We start from the raw sequence: 12,066 nt of genomic DNA, 5'->3' as shown, positions 1-12,066 counted from the left end.
GTACCGGCCCATTCTATTTGCAGCGTAAGTCACCCGTGACTTTTTCTCTTGCCCCTTCCATCCCGAGGTCGCCTGCTTCGAACCGGGCATAGTTTCCGTAGCGCGATCTGTATCAGTGTTGGTTACGGTGAACCCGCCTTATCCGTTTTCTTTTGCTTCTTCGTCTTCTTCCACTCTGGCTGGCGAGTCAGGTTTCGCATGCCACTCTCCCGGCCGCGAAAGCTCGTATCCACGTTTTTGGGTCCTTTCCCTGAAAATGAATTCGGAAGCCTTTCTTGATTTCCTGGTTCCTTCTCTCAACCTGGTTATCCTGAGGGTGGAATATGAGGGTTGCCCAGTGGCAACACCAACAGTGCCTTAACGCGGCGTCCCAAGTGACAAGGCAAGGCCGTTATCGTAGTTGCTTATTTTCGGCCAGTGAGATTTTTTGTACATTTCCCTCAGCACTACCAGAAGTGAGCTTTAGGGCTTTCCTCGGTGTAATCGTGCCCATACGGGTGTTGCAGGACCTACCAAAAGTGTCTAACGGCTTGTTTTCAGTTTGTTTTGAGGAAATTATTTGACAAAAAGACATCGGCTCGCTGGTGCTCCTCCATTGACACGATGGTTCATCAGAATAGTCCTTCTAAAGCTGCCAAGAGCAATTATTGTGTAAAATACGCAGTACAACAGCTATGTGTGTTGTCTATAGTGTAGAAGTAGTGTTCCGAAATGAACTTGGGTGATGAATTTAATGCGCATTTTTGACTACTGCCGATCATCGGATTTTACTAAGAACTCAAGCACTTCGCAATGTTTTGCATTAGTTTGAGAACAGCGCACTAGCGGATGATATGCTCAAAGTTATCTTGCAGGACCTTACAATCCGCCTGATAACTAATGGATCTAAATATTTTTGCACCATCAATGTGTTGCAGCTCATCTTCTCAGGGCAACAGGAAAATCAACCCACCCAAGTGCCCCTTGTGGTACACTCGACTGTGCTAGAAATGGTAACGATTAAAAAAAAGCAAAAAGCAAATTTCTATATTGAAAATTTTTAAGATTCCCCAATTTATTTTCACCACTGTCAGTGATCATCGGAATTTACAGAGAAATTGAACGTTTTATCTTTTCGCAGGAGTTGAGAATTTCAAATTTCAACGATAATTAAGCAATTACGGGGACAAGACATAGCCCCAGAGGAACTTTCCTAAAACCACGATGCGGAGCATGGAATTTTGGATCCGCACAAAGAAAACCAGGACATCAAAGGTCAATTCAACTCAGTTTCCAATTCCCGTGAAATTTTCGTCCCAAGAATGGGCACAATAAGGTCAGACAATTAATTCTAATTACTCCCGTGACGTATAGTAATGGAAATTCAAAAAAGAGGTAGGAATAGTATCATATCATTCAGCACAACAAAGTTCTACTTCATACATAATGATCTTTGAACAACCCGTTTATTCACCCGTAATTTTTTTTATTCCCTAATCCCTATAATAAAACAAAATTAGAAAGATACCACTAAGAGAAAAGAACGTATGTAATATTTTTCCCGCAATCCTCACGAAACCTTCATTTTCATGCTTACTTTATGTCAGGAAATTTTAGCTTTCATAACAGTGGCACTGACAAGTTCCTAGTGCCTGTCATGTAATGAGTCATTTTCCTGACCTTCATGTAAATAACCACTAAATTCAAAGCAAAAGATTGAAAATACGGTTTTCCCGCTTCCTAACCTTTGCATAATTTGTTGCAAATAATAAATGTCATAATCTCGTGACGTATTTGAGAAGATAAAGATGATTTATAAATAAACGGAGGGAATTTCTATTCTTGATTGTGCTTACAATGGTGTCCGTTAAAACAAACTCTTCGACGATATTAAATAAAACGGTTTTGATTCTATTTTCTGTGCTATTTATTTCTTTAGTCCAAGTAATTTTCGGCTTTTACGTATACAAACTTGCAAAGATCAATTTCCGAGAAGAGTTCCTAGAGGAAGTACGTAATGACGTTTGCAAGACGAAGTTTAAACAATTATTTGGTCAGGAAGAGTATTTAAAAGATATTTGCAACGGAATAGTTTTCAACCGTAAAGTAATTACTTTATTTTATTTAGTTTGTATCGGTTTGTATTTCATACTTTCAATTTTTAGGGGCTCCCATCTAGTGGGCATAGACACCCCATCTCTAAAAGAGGAATACCTCTTCCTTTGCCTCTCCCTCTACCTCTACCTCTACCTATTCCTCTACCATCCTTTGATTTATCTGAATTGTTTAGTTTTAGCGGATCAACTCAACTTGTCGTTTACCATCCGACACGTGACGATGATTGCCCACCAGGCCCACCAGGTCGTCCAGGCTTTCCTGGTTCATCTGGTCCAAGAGGAGACCCAGGTAATGTAATATCTAGTAATGAAAATTTACCAAACCACACAGGGTTGGTATAACCAGCTACTTGTTTAACGTGTAGCACTACAAACACAAGTTCATTATTATAAATATGTTATTACTTCAGGACCCAAAGGTATTCGAGGAGTTGTTGGTGACAAGGGTGAACGCGGGAATGAAGGTTCAGACGGGATTGAAGGTGCGAAAGGAAGTATCGGAGAAAAAGGTGCAGTTGGTGAAAAAGGAGCTGTTGGCCCATCAGGTAGAACATAGATTATAAAAAAAACAAATGTTAAAATTGTATTATAGGGGCGCCTGGGACACGCGGAGAATCAGGAAAAATTGGCGCTCCTGGTCAAAAAGGTGAACCTAGCGATGCTGGTAGAAATGGTAGGTAATCCTTCTCGTAGAAATTTGAAACGAAAAACAAATTTAGGCGAAATTATTAATAAAACACTTTCACTATCAGGGAGAGATGGCGTGAAAGGAGAGCCAGGTGTTCCAGGTGCTCCGGGACAAGAGGGTAGACCTGGGCCTTCAGGTATTTAAATATTTACTTTAATAATCTTATAGCATTACCACTGGTAGGTACACCAGGACATGCTGGAAAGGAAGGAAAGGTAGGACCGCCAGGGGAAAAAGGCGAACAAGGCGGCAATTATTGTTTGAATGGTAAGAACCTCTGACAAAATAGGTACTTATTTACATTTAATCTTTTGTTGGGTATAACTCCAGTGTAAGCCAAAGGGAAATAGATGTACAAACTGGACAGAAAGGTGAAGTGGGAGATCAATGAGTTGACGGAACCGATTTTACGGTAGAGATGGGCAACCCATGAATTCCAATTGAAAAAAGCAACAATGACCTTTGCGATCGCTAGCCTTAGATGTAAAATGTAAAAGTACTTCCCACTGTCCATTGTATGAACTTATTGTTTAGAATATAATATATTTTTTCTATCTCCCATCTCATTTTGCACTAACATATAGTGCGCGAAGCGTCATTTTAAACGCTGCTGAATGCGCCCATTGTTATCGACCAGGAAGCCGAATTCTGGAAGTTGTGAGTGGAGGACGTAAAAATTACGCTTTTTAAGGTGTGTGTCATGTCAAGATAAATATGTAACTGTGTGTAGGATAAAAGGCCTTATTTTAAACTACAAAAACGATCGGTATAGCCGCCCGTGTGGCGTCGTTGCCGGTCCGTGTGGCCTATAAATATATTCAAAGGTGTGGCGCAGTTCAGTTGAAGCTGAACTGTGGTGCTAAGGGTCCCTGGTTCGAATCCTGGTTCGGGCATGGATGTAAATGTATAGTGGGGTTGGTTGGTAGAGCAGCCTTGGCTGAAACCCCGCCCACTCAAAAATAAAGGCAAAATAAAAATAATAAAAAAATATATTTGGTTCAGTAAACGAGCTTTTTATTGTATATTTTAAATTGTAATTTTCGATTGTGCTTGTAATGTTTTTGTTCATTTATTTCTGAGTATTGTCCACTTGATAATCAATTAAAACTTGCCTTGTTCATTTAAGTTCCAACGTCTATTTCAGAATAGAGAAGTAAGAAAAGATATGGCAGTGAGTAAGAAAGAGGTAGACGTGAGGAATAAGAAATTGGCACCACATAATATTGTTAAACTACAATTCCTATTTTTGAATTTCCCGCCGTTGTCTGACATTTTGACTTCAATGAATGAGTAATTACATGTGTATAATTATTGATTACATATGTGTAATTATGTATCTTTTTGCGCGATCGGTCATTTCTGACTATTTACCATGTGTGTTTCCATGACAGTAAGTTGAATTTACCAGTTGCTATGATTACGACGACGTCAAAATTACTTACCGATCTAAAAACAGAACAGCAAAAATACTTACCGACGCCTTTTTAAAAACAATCAGTTCAATATTACATTTAATCTTGAATTATTGTTACATTAAATGTGCAATTTGTGCTGATGTTTCGTATACAAAGAACACGTCATTTAAACCTGAAGCAATAGAGATCAATGTGTTTAAAGTTGTGCTTTCGTTTTTCTTAATACATTCCAATTACAATTTTGTTCTGTAAAATCTTCGACATACCATTCGGCCACCGGCGAATACCTCGCTCATAAAGTTATAACGGAAGTGCAAAGCTAGCAAACTACATCAGACACATGCACAAGAAATTATTAATTTCAGTTTTGACAAATAAACTGGTTACCTAGTGATGTACACCATACCACTTCGATCATTGCAATTTATTCTGCTCGCTAATTTCTTAGTGCATATTTATATTGGTTGTATAATTTTAATTTCGATCGCGCAAAAAATGTTATAAGCACGTCGAACGTTAAGGGTTACCGTTCTCAGACAATAATTGGAGTCGTCGCTCCGCTCCTCCTCCAAACAATTGTCTTCGAACGGTAAAAATTCCTTACCGTTCTCCATACTTAATATACTATTATTATACCTGAAATTAAATAAATCGATTTGCGACTTAATTTTATTAGACCAATCAAACCACAAAATTATTTAATTAGAGAAAATTCCAAGGGATCAGACCGCGAATTAAATTGATTGAACCGCGAATTACACTAATTGCAGCGAACGTCGAGAAGGAAAAGGGAATTGGACACGGCTAGCCAGGGAAAAGAGGTCTTCTGGTGACACAACCGCCGAGGTTTGACAAAGTTATATAATTTTAAAGGCGTGTATTACTCCCCAATCCCCATGCTCATAACGTACAAAGAAAAATATATCCAAAACTACAATGCAAAAATCAGGCCTAATTCCAATTAATTCGAACTTACGTACCCCATTAATAAGTTAATAATAATTGTTTTGGATTCTACGCACCAAAACTAATAAGAAAAAGTGTTTTTCGTGTAGTTAATAGAAAAGTGACGCATTGTTAAATCAAAAATCGTGAAGAAAAGTGAGACTTTTCTTGTTAGCAACACTTTATTGTAAATCATAAATGAACAATTTGTTAAGTTATTAAATGTTAGGTACACCAGAAGATGAGGAAAGCGACCGCAACGTTTATAAAATATAAATAGTCTATATCATCCACTTTTAGTAACCATAATTCTTCCGCCCGACAGCCTCAGTGCAATAAACAGAAACTTGTCATCAGGAGACTACGTTATCCATCGATAGAACTCTCGATTTTTTTGCCACATAACCGTCATTTTGACGTTGCAGGTAAGCCAGTCCCAGTAATATCCACATTTTCATTTATTTGTACTTCTCAGCATCGAGTATAGTGACCATAGTGTAGATGAAGCTTTTTAAGAGTTTTTGCCTAAGAATAGTTAAAAATCAGTGCTAATAAATATTATAAATACGAGTAATACAAACCTTTCCAATAAAGTACGCAATTAGAATATCTTCATTTGCTCCTTGCACATTTTTTATATTTCTCCAGTCACAGAATTGTAGGCAACATTTCTCGTACTTTACTTTGAACTTTTTAGGTAATAAACTTGACTCTGCTTCTAATACCAATTGTAAAATTTCTTCATTATTTCCATTTGATTGACTCATTTTAAATGAGCGTTATTCACAAATTATTTACTTGTTCGTATGTTTTGTTACCATATCAACAAATGCTCAACATACTTTGATATTATAATAAATTATTCTTCGACATCAAAACAAAACGTTACAATTAGAGGTATTTTTATAAACTACACGAAAAAATAGCATGATCTACACGAAAGAAAATTGAATTTCTATGCTCGTGCAAATTTGATCCACTCGTGAGCTGCGCTCACTCGTGAATTCAAACATTTACACTCACTAGAAAACTAACACTTTTCTAAACTTGTAGATCAATGTACTATTTCCCGAGAAATTTTGGAGTGATCGATTTTTCGAAAAAAAGGAAGGTTGTACACTGCCTTTTTTGGAGCCCCGAAAAAAAATTGTCTCAGATCGACCGGAAAAAACATTTTCTTATAGAATGTGGCCTGTAGAATCCATAATTTCAAACAGTTCCAAGATTGGGCTACTAGTTCAAAAGTTACAGCCTTTTGAATTTTTTTCGAAATTGGTTTCTAGTCTATAACTTTTGATTGAGAGGTCTGATCGAAAAAGTACGAATTGTTTTGGATTCTACGCACAACATTTAATAAGAAAAAGTGTTTTCCCGAGAAATTTTGGAGTGGTCGATTTTTGGAAAAAAAGGAAGGATGAACACTGCCTTTTTTGAGCCCCGAAAAAAAAATTGTCTCAGATCGACCGGAAAAAAACATTTTCTTATAGAATGTGGCCTGTAGAATCCATAATAAGAAAAAGTGTTTTCCCGAGAAAGTTTGGAGTGGTCGATTTTTGTGATATAGCTAGAACAAAGATCGGTAATTTAAATTAAACATATGGTATAACCTAGAAAAAAACGTGTTAACAAGGAGTAATTCTATGAAAATAACTCTACCTAAAGGGGATACTGCCAGCTCTCCATTCGCGGGAAGACGCTTAGATAACTAATTTAAACAACTTTATTCTGATTACTCTGTCCCAATTCCAATCAAATCCACCTTTTTCGCAAAGAAAGACCTGCCATTTCCATGACAAAAGCAAAAGAGAAGTCTTGTCAATGTCAATGGTACCAACTACTCCCCAACACACTAAGAGTGTTACACAAACCAAGCGTACGTTCAACGGAGCGTTACATAATTAAACCACGAATCAAATTGATTAACCAAAACTCCTAGAAAACAATCCACCGATTCAATTGATCGATTCGCGGATTAATCTAATTAGATAGTAATCAATTTTCGCTGTGACGCCATGCGGATCTTCTCTTGGAACTCCTGTCAGGGAGGTTGACGAAAATATTGGTTGATAATGACTACACCATTTTTTATGACATTAGACTAAGCTCCATGCTGTGAAAATATTTGGTTTTTGCCCCAAACTTGCATAATAAGCCACAAAGGTAAGTAATTAAGTCAGATAAAGTTTATATGGCACTCAGTGGTATAATCTAATCTCTTTCAGTGCTGGTTGGCCAAACAGGCATACTATACTATGAAAGGTTAACTGCTAATTAGGCATAAAATCGGAGGGTTATTGATGTCGGGGGCTATTAACCCCCTGAACCTATCCCCACCCCCTCCCCTCAATACCAACCGATACCTATTAGTCGTTGATCTGATATTAGCTGTGCAACCAGTTTTGGCTGAGAAGTCAGGTTGCACCCCTAAGTGCCATTAAAACTTTATGTGATTATATGACTTACCTTTGTGGCTATTTATGCAAGTTTGAAGCTAAAACACTGCAAAATTAAACAAATGTAGAAATCAGCTTGAACATGTAGGCAACTCCCATTTATATGGGCTTAGATACCTGTCCCCAGTATACGATTTCAAATATTCCAATCATGTTTTCACAACGACTATAGAGGTGAGTTAAAAAAATGGTGCAGTCATTAGCAATCGATATTTTCGCCCCCCCCCCCCTCCAATTGGGGTTGGAGGAACAGATAAATGTGGCACCACGTCTGAACCGATCCGCTGATCCGATGGGCCAAATTAGAAACCCCTCCAAGGGTTTCGTAACAGTGTAATTGCTACGTAACTAATAAATACATTAGCAATATTTTGTGAGAAATAATGCAAAGGGAGGTTTTCATAGCATTAGATTTTTGTTTACTACTTTAATTATGATTTGAAACTTCAGCAAAATACAGTTTTTCAACACAAATTTACATTAAATCTAAACCAATTTTCAAACTTGTATTAGACTATACTCTAAACATAAAACCATCCATTGTTTATAGATTGGTTCCAAAAAAATATAATATATACATAAATGGCTGAGTAATTAGACCTCGGATCAGCCTTAAGATGGACGAGCAAAGAGCGCATGTGCCATAATTTTCATAGTTTTCCTAATGCGAGCTTTATCTCACTTGGGTACCAAACCATCCAGACTAGTGGCAATTGTTGATTATGATTTAAATGTTGCATGTATGCAATGTTCACAAATTTCTATATTGAAAATTTGTAACATTTCATAATGTATACTGGCTGTTGTACTTGTATTTTCACCAATGCCGTTCATCGAAATTTAACAAGAAATCAAGCATTTCGCAATGTTTTGCTTTAGTTTATTAACAACGCACCAGTCACTGATACGCTCAATGTTATCTTGCAAGACCTTACAATCCGCCTGAGAACTAATGGATCTAAATATTTTTAAATCATCTGCAAAAATGAATGTGTTGTAACCTTGCAGCTCATCTTCTCAGGTACGTCATTTTTAAACCACAAGAAAAGCAACAGAACCAGTCATGACTGGTGGGATCGGGAATTCCAAAACTTATGCGATAGTTGTGTGAAGAATCCAGACAATAGCGGGGGCAAAACATAGACATACGTACTCTTAGGTCTATGTCTTGCCCTCTCCTCCTAAAACAAAGATGCGGAGCATGAAATGTAGGATCCGCACGAAGCAAACCAAGACGTCATAGTTCAATGCATTATCATTTTTCAATTCTCGTGAAATTTTGCTCCCAAGAATGGGTACATCAAGGTCAGACAGTTAATTCTGATTACTACCTTGACGTATGGTAATGGGATTTCAAAAAAAAAGGCAGGTCGAATCAACGTCTTCCCACACACAAAGATTTTTGAACAACCCCTGTATTCGGGTGACCTAACTCCCTAACAAAATTGGAAAAGATGTCACTATGAGATGAAAACCAATATAATATTTCTTTTCCGCAATTTTATCAATTTAATTATTCAGGTAATTTTAGCTTCCATGACAGTGGCAGTAACGCTGACTATTTCCTGACTTCTGTTACCTTACCAGACTCTTGTGATAACTGCCCCATTAGTATCAATATTTTATATGATTACAAATTTTATTTTTAAAAAGATCACTTCGGGGCCTACTCGCTAAAATGGCACTACTTGACTCGGCAGTTCAATATTTTCTCACCAGTATTTAGTGGTAATTTTCTTGATTTTTAGGTAAATAACTAGTAATTTCAACGTACGGTTTTCCCGCGTTCTAAGTTGCGGATAAATTGTTGCAAATAATTAAATGTCATAACATCGTGACGTATTCGACAAGATAAAGATGATTTATAAATAAACGGAGGGAATTCCAATTCTTAATTGTAACTTGCAATGGCGTCTGTTAAAACGAACACTTCGACGATATTAAATAAAGCGGTTTTGTTTCTGTTTGCTGTGCTATTTATTTGTTTATTAGAAGTAATTTTCGGCTTTTACGTGTACAAACTTGCAAAGATAGATTTGCGAGAGGAGTTCCGAAAGGAAGTACGTAATGGCGTTTGCAAGACGAAGTTTAAAGAATTACTTGACCAGGAAGAATATTTAAAGGATGTTTGCAACAAAATAGTTTTCAGCCGTAAGGTATATACATTTTCTTTCGTTCAGTTTGTACTCCATACCTTCACTTTTTAGTGGCACTCTTCTGGTGGACACGCCATTTCCAAAAGAGGCACGGGTTTTAATATTCCTATATTAGGTCCTGTATTCAATCCGAATTTAGGTGGTCTGTTTAACAGCAACGTTCCGCAATCTAAGCCTTGTTCACCGGGACCACCAGGTCCTCCAGGCTTTCCTGGTTCAACTGGACCAAAAGGAGCCTCGGGTAATGATATATCTAGACATGAAGCCTTGGATCAGCTCTTTGTTTAGCATGTAGCACTAAAACAACGAGTTAATTATTATAAATGTCTTATTGTTCCAGGACCCAAAGGTGTTCCAGGAAATGCCGGTGTCAAGGGTGAGCCCGGGTATGAAGGTAGACAAAGATTATTTAACAGTACTTTAAAGTAGCTGCCTAATTATGTTTAGGTTTGCAGGGGATGGCGGGTGAAAAGGGAAGTGTCGGAGAAAAAGGTGCAGTGGGTGAAAAAGGAGCTGTTGGCCCACCAGGTGAGAATGTAAGCTATAAAAAGCAAAGCTTAAAATTTTATTATAGGAGCGCCTGGTATACGTGGAGAATCAGGAAAAATGGGTGCTCCTGGTCAAAAAGGTGAACCTGGCGATGCGGGTAAACATGGTAAGTAATCCTCGTCGAACTTTGAAACAAGAATTTGGCGAAAGTATTAATGAAACACTATCATTATTAGGAAGAGAGGGTGTAAAAGGAGAGCCAGGTGCTCCAGGTGCTCCGGGAAAAGAAGGCAGACCTGGATCTCCAGGTATTTAAATATTTACTTTAATAATCCTTATAGCATTGCCGCTTGTAGGGATACCCGGAATTGATGGACAGGAAGGAAAGGTTGGACCTCGAGGGGAAAAAGGCGAACAAGGCACCAATTATTGTTTGGATGGTAAGAAGCTCTTACTTTTGTTCTAATCCAAATGTATCAGTCGGGAAGGCTATCATCCCTTATCACGCATTCCCACAAGGCCTCCGCTCCTTTAATTTAGTAAACCATAGCCTTAAGTAAAAGATGTAATCAGACGTTTCTACGACCTCTCAAATAATAGTATCAACATTTGGCACGAAGAACATAATACGTTAAAGACCTTTTGAAACCAGTAGTATTTTGCAGGGAAATCCCAAAAAAAGAGAGATATTGTGGTTCCTGGTGTACCTGTACAAAAAGGACAGAAGGGTGATGTGGGAGATCTAAGAGCTGAGGACACTAGATTATACGGCAGCGATGGGCAATCCATGAATTCTAAATGAGAAAAGCAGCAATGACCTTTTGGATGGGTATAGGTTTAGATGTAAAATTCAATGATTCCTGTACAATTGCCACAATTGTATTAACTCTGTCTATTGATGAGAATATATATTTTTAACGTCGATACGTTTTTGAAATATACCTACCTACATGCAGAAGGTTTTGTTTCTTTGAAGGATAGCTTGCTCATAATTTCCAGCCGCATCTGTGTATTTAAGAAATATGGTGAAACGTTCGAGTAAAAAACTCATTTGGTAGATGTCAACCAGGAGTAACAAGACATTTAATTTATTGCAATGAATTAATTTGTTGAGAGAGCTAATCACCCATTTTTGACCGTTTAATGACTTTTTCGATGCCCCTTTCGGTGCAACTTCCTCGGCATCTTCAGTTTGGATCTGTCTCGGAGTTGCCACTGTTGTTTTCCTCCATTTTATGCGAATGGGTCTTCATTCCTCAGTGTCTTGAATTCTGAAGTTGATCCTACTGCTGGTAGAAGTTCCGCTGCTTGTACTGTTGGCTAATCGCAGGCTGCTTCTTTTACCAAAGATTGTACGGCAAAATAGCTAGTTCTGGAGACGGTCCTGTTCCGTTAATCACTCACACAGCTGTCATCTCAGCCTCAGCCAAAAATTTCTGTGTGAATCCAGAAGCTTGCAACATTTTCCTGGCAGTTTCTACCAACGCCCGATTCTCTTGCTCCGTATAAATGGCATAGATGATCGATGGCGCAAGCCATGCTCTTTTAAACGTACTTTTTCACAAGTTCAGTACCATTATCAGTCAAAAGCTCTTCACTTCTGCAAGAAGAAACTGTTTTAACTTGTCCTTGACTTCTAATCTGACTTCTAATTTGATTGAATGGTGCGCTTTTAATTACTTGGAAATTAACCCTTCTAAATGCAGAATTGTGACCTACACGCGTAAGCTTTCTCCTGTAATATACAACTACGCAATTAATTCCGTCCTTTTGCCTCGTGTTACATCCATTAAAGATCTTCGAGTGCAGTTTGATATGAAATTG

General features: G+C 37.9%; 2 protein-coding genes across 3 annotated transcripts; both read left to right on the top strand.

Moving 5' to 3' along the window:
* Nucleotides 1-1,811: 1,811 nt before the first annotated feature.
* Nucleotides 1,812-3,333, top strand: LOC116172520 (collagen alpha-1(III) chain-like). Of its 2 annotated transcripts, none has more exons than XM_031489754.1 (7): nucleotides 1,812-2,085; nucleotides 2,145-2,385; nucleotides 2,507-2,641; nucleotides 2,689-2,769; nucleotides 2,816-2,920; nucleotides 2,968-3,051; nucleotides 3,115-3,333. In XM_031489754.1, exons 1-7 carry the CDS (start codon nucleotides 1,837-1,839, stop codon nucleotides 3,117-3,119), a joined length of 900 nt encoding a protein of 299 aa, XP_031345614.1. In that variant the 5' UTR covers nucleotides 1,812-1,836; the 3' UTR covers nucleotides 3,120-3,333. The 2 variants fall into 2 exon arrangements, with proteins under 2 accessions (XP_031345614.1, XP_031345622.1); XM_031489762.1 differs by having other exon boundaries at nucleotides 1,813-2,085; nucleotides 2,849-2,920.
* A 6,152-nt stretch (nucleotides 3,334-9,485) lies between these two features.
* LOC116172417 (collagen alpha-2(IX) chain-like) lies at nucleotides 9,486-11,164 on the top strand. The gene is made up of 8 exons (XM_031489634.1): nucleotides 9,486-9,753; nucleotides 9,805-9,994; nucleotides 10,094-10,147; nucleotides 10,201-10,281; nucleotides 10,328-10,408; nucleotides 10,479-10,550; nucleotides 10,599-10,682; nucleotides 10,908-11,164. The coding sequence occupies exons 1-8, from the start codon at nucleotides 9,505-9,507 to the stop codon at nucleotides 11,042-11,044; spliced, it is 948 nt and encodes a 315-aa protein (XP_031345494.1). The 5' UTR covers nucleotides 9,486-9,504; the 3' UTR covers nucleotides 11,045-11,164.
* The last annotated feature ends 902 nt before the right edge of the window (nucleotides 11,165-12,066 follow it).

The sequence above is a fragment of the Photinus pyralis genome, unplaced genomic scaffold, assembly GCF_008802855.1.
Source record: "Photinus pyralis isolate 1611_PpyrPB1 unplaced genomic scaffold, Ppyr1.3 Ppyr1.4_LG1, whole genome shotgun sequence".
Classification (NCBI taxonomy): Eukaryota; Metazoa; Arthropoda; class Insecta; order Coleoptera; family Lampyridae; genus Photinus; species Photinus pyralis.
The sequence above is the reverse complement of the archived record's forward strand: the minus strand, read 5'-3'. Positions and strand labels throughout refer to the sequence as shown.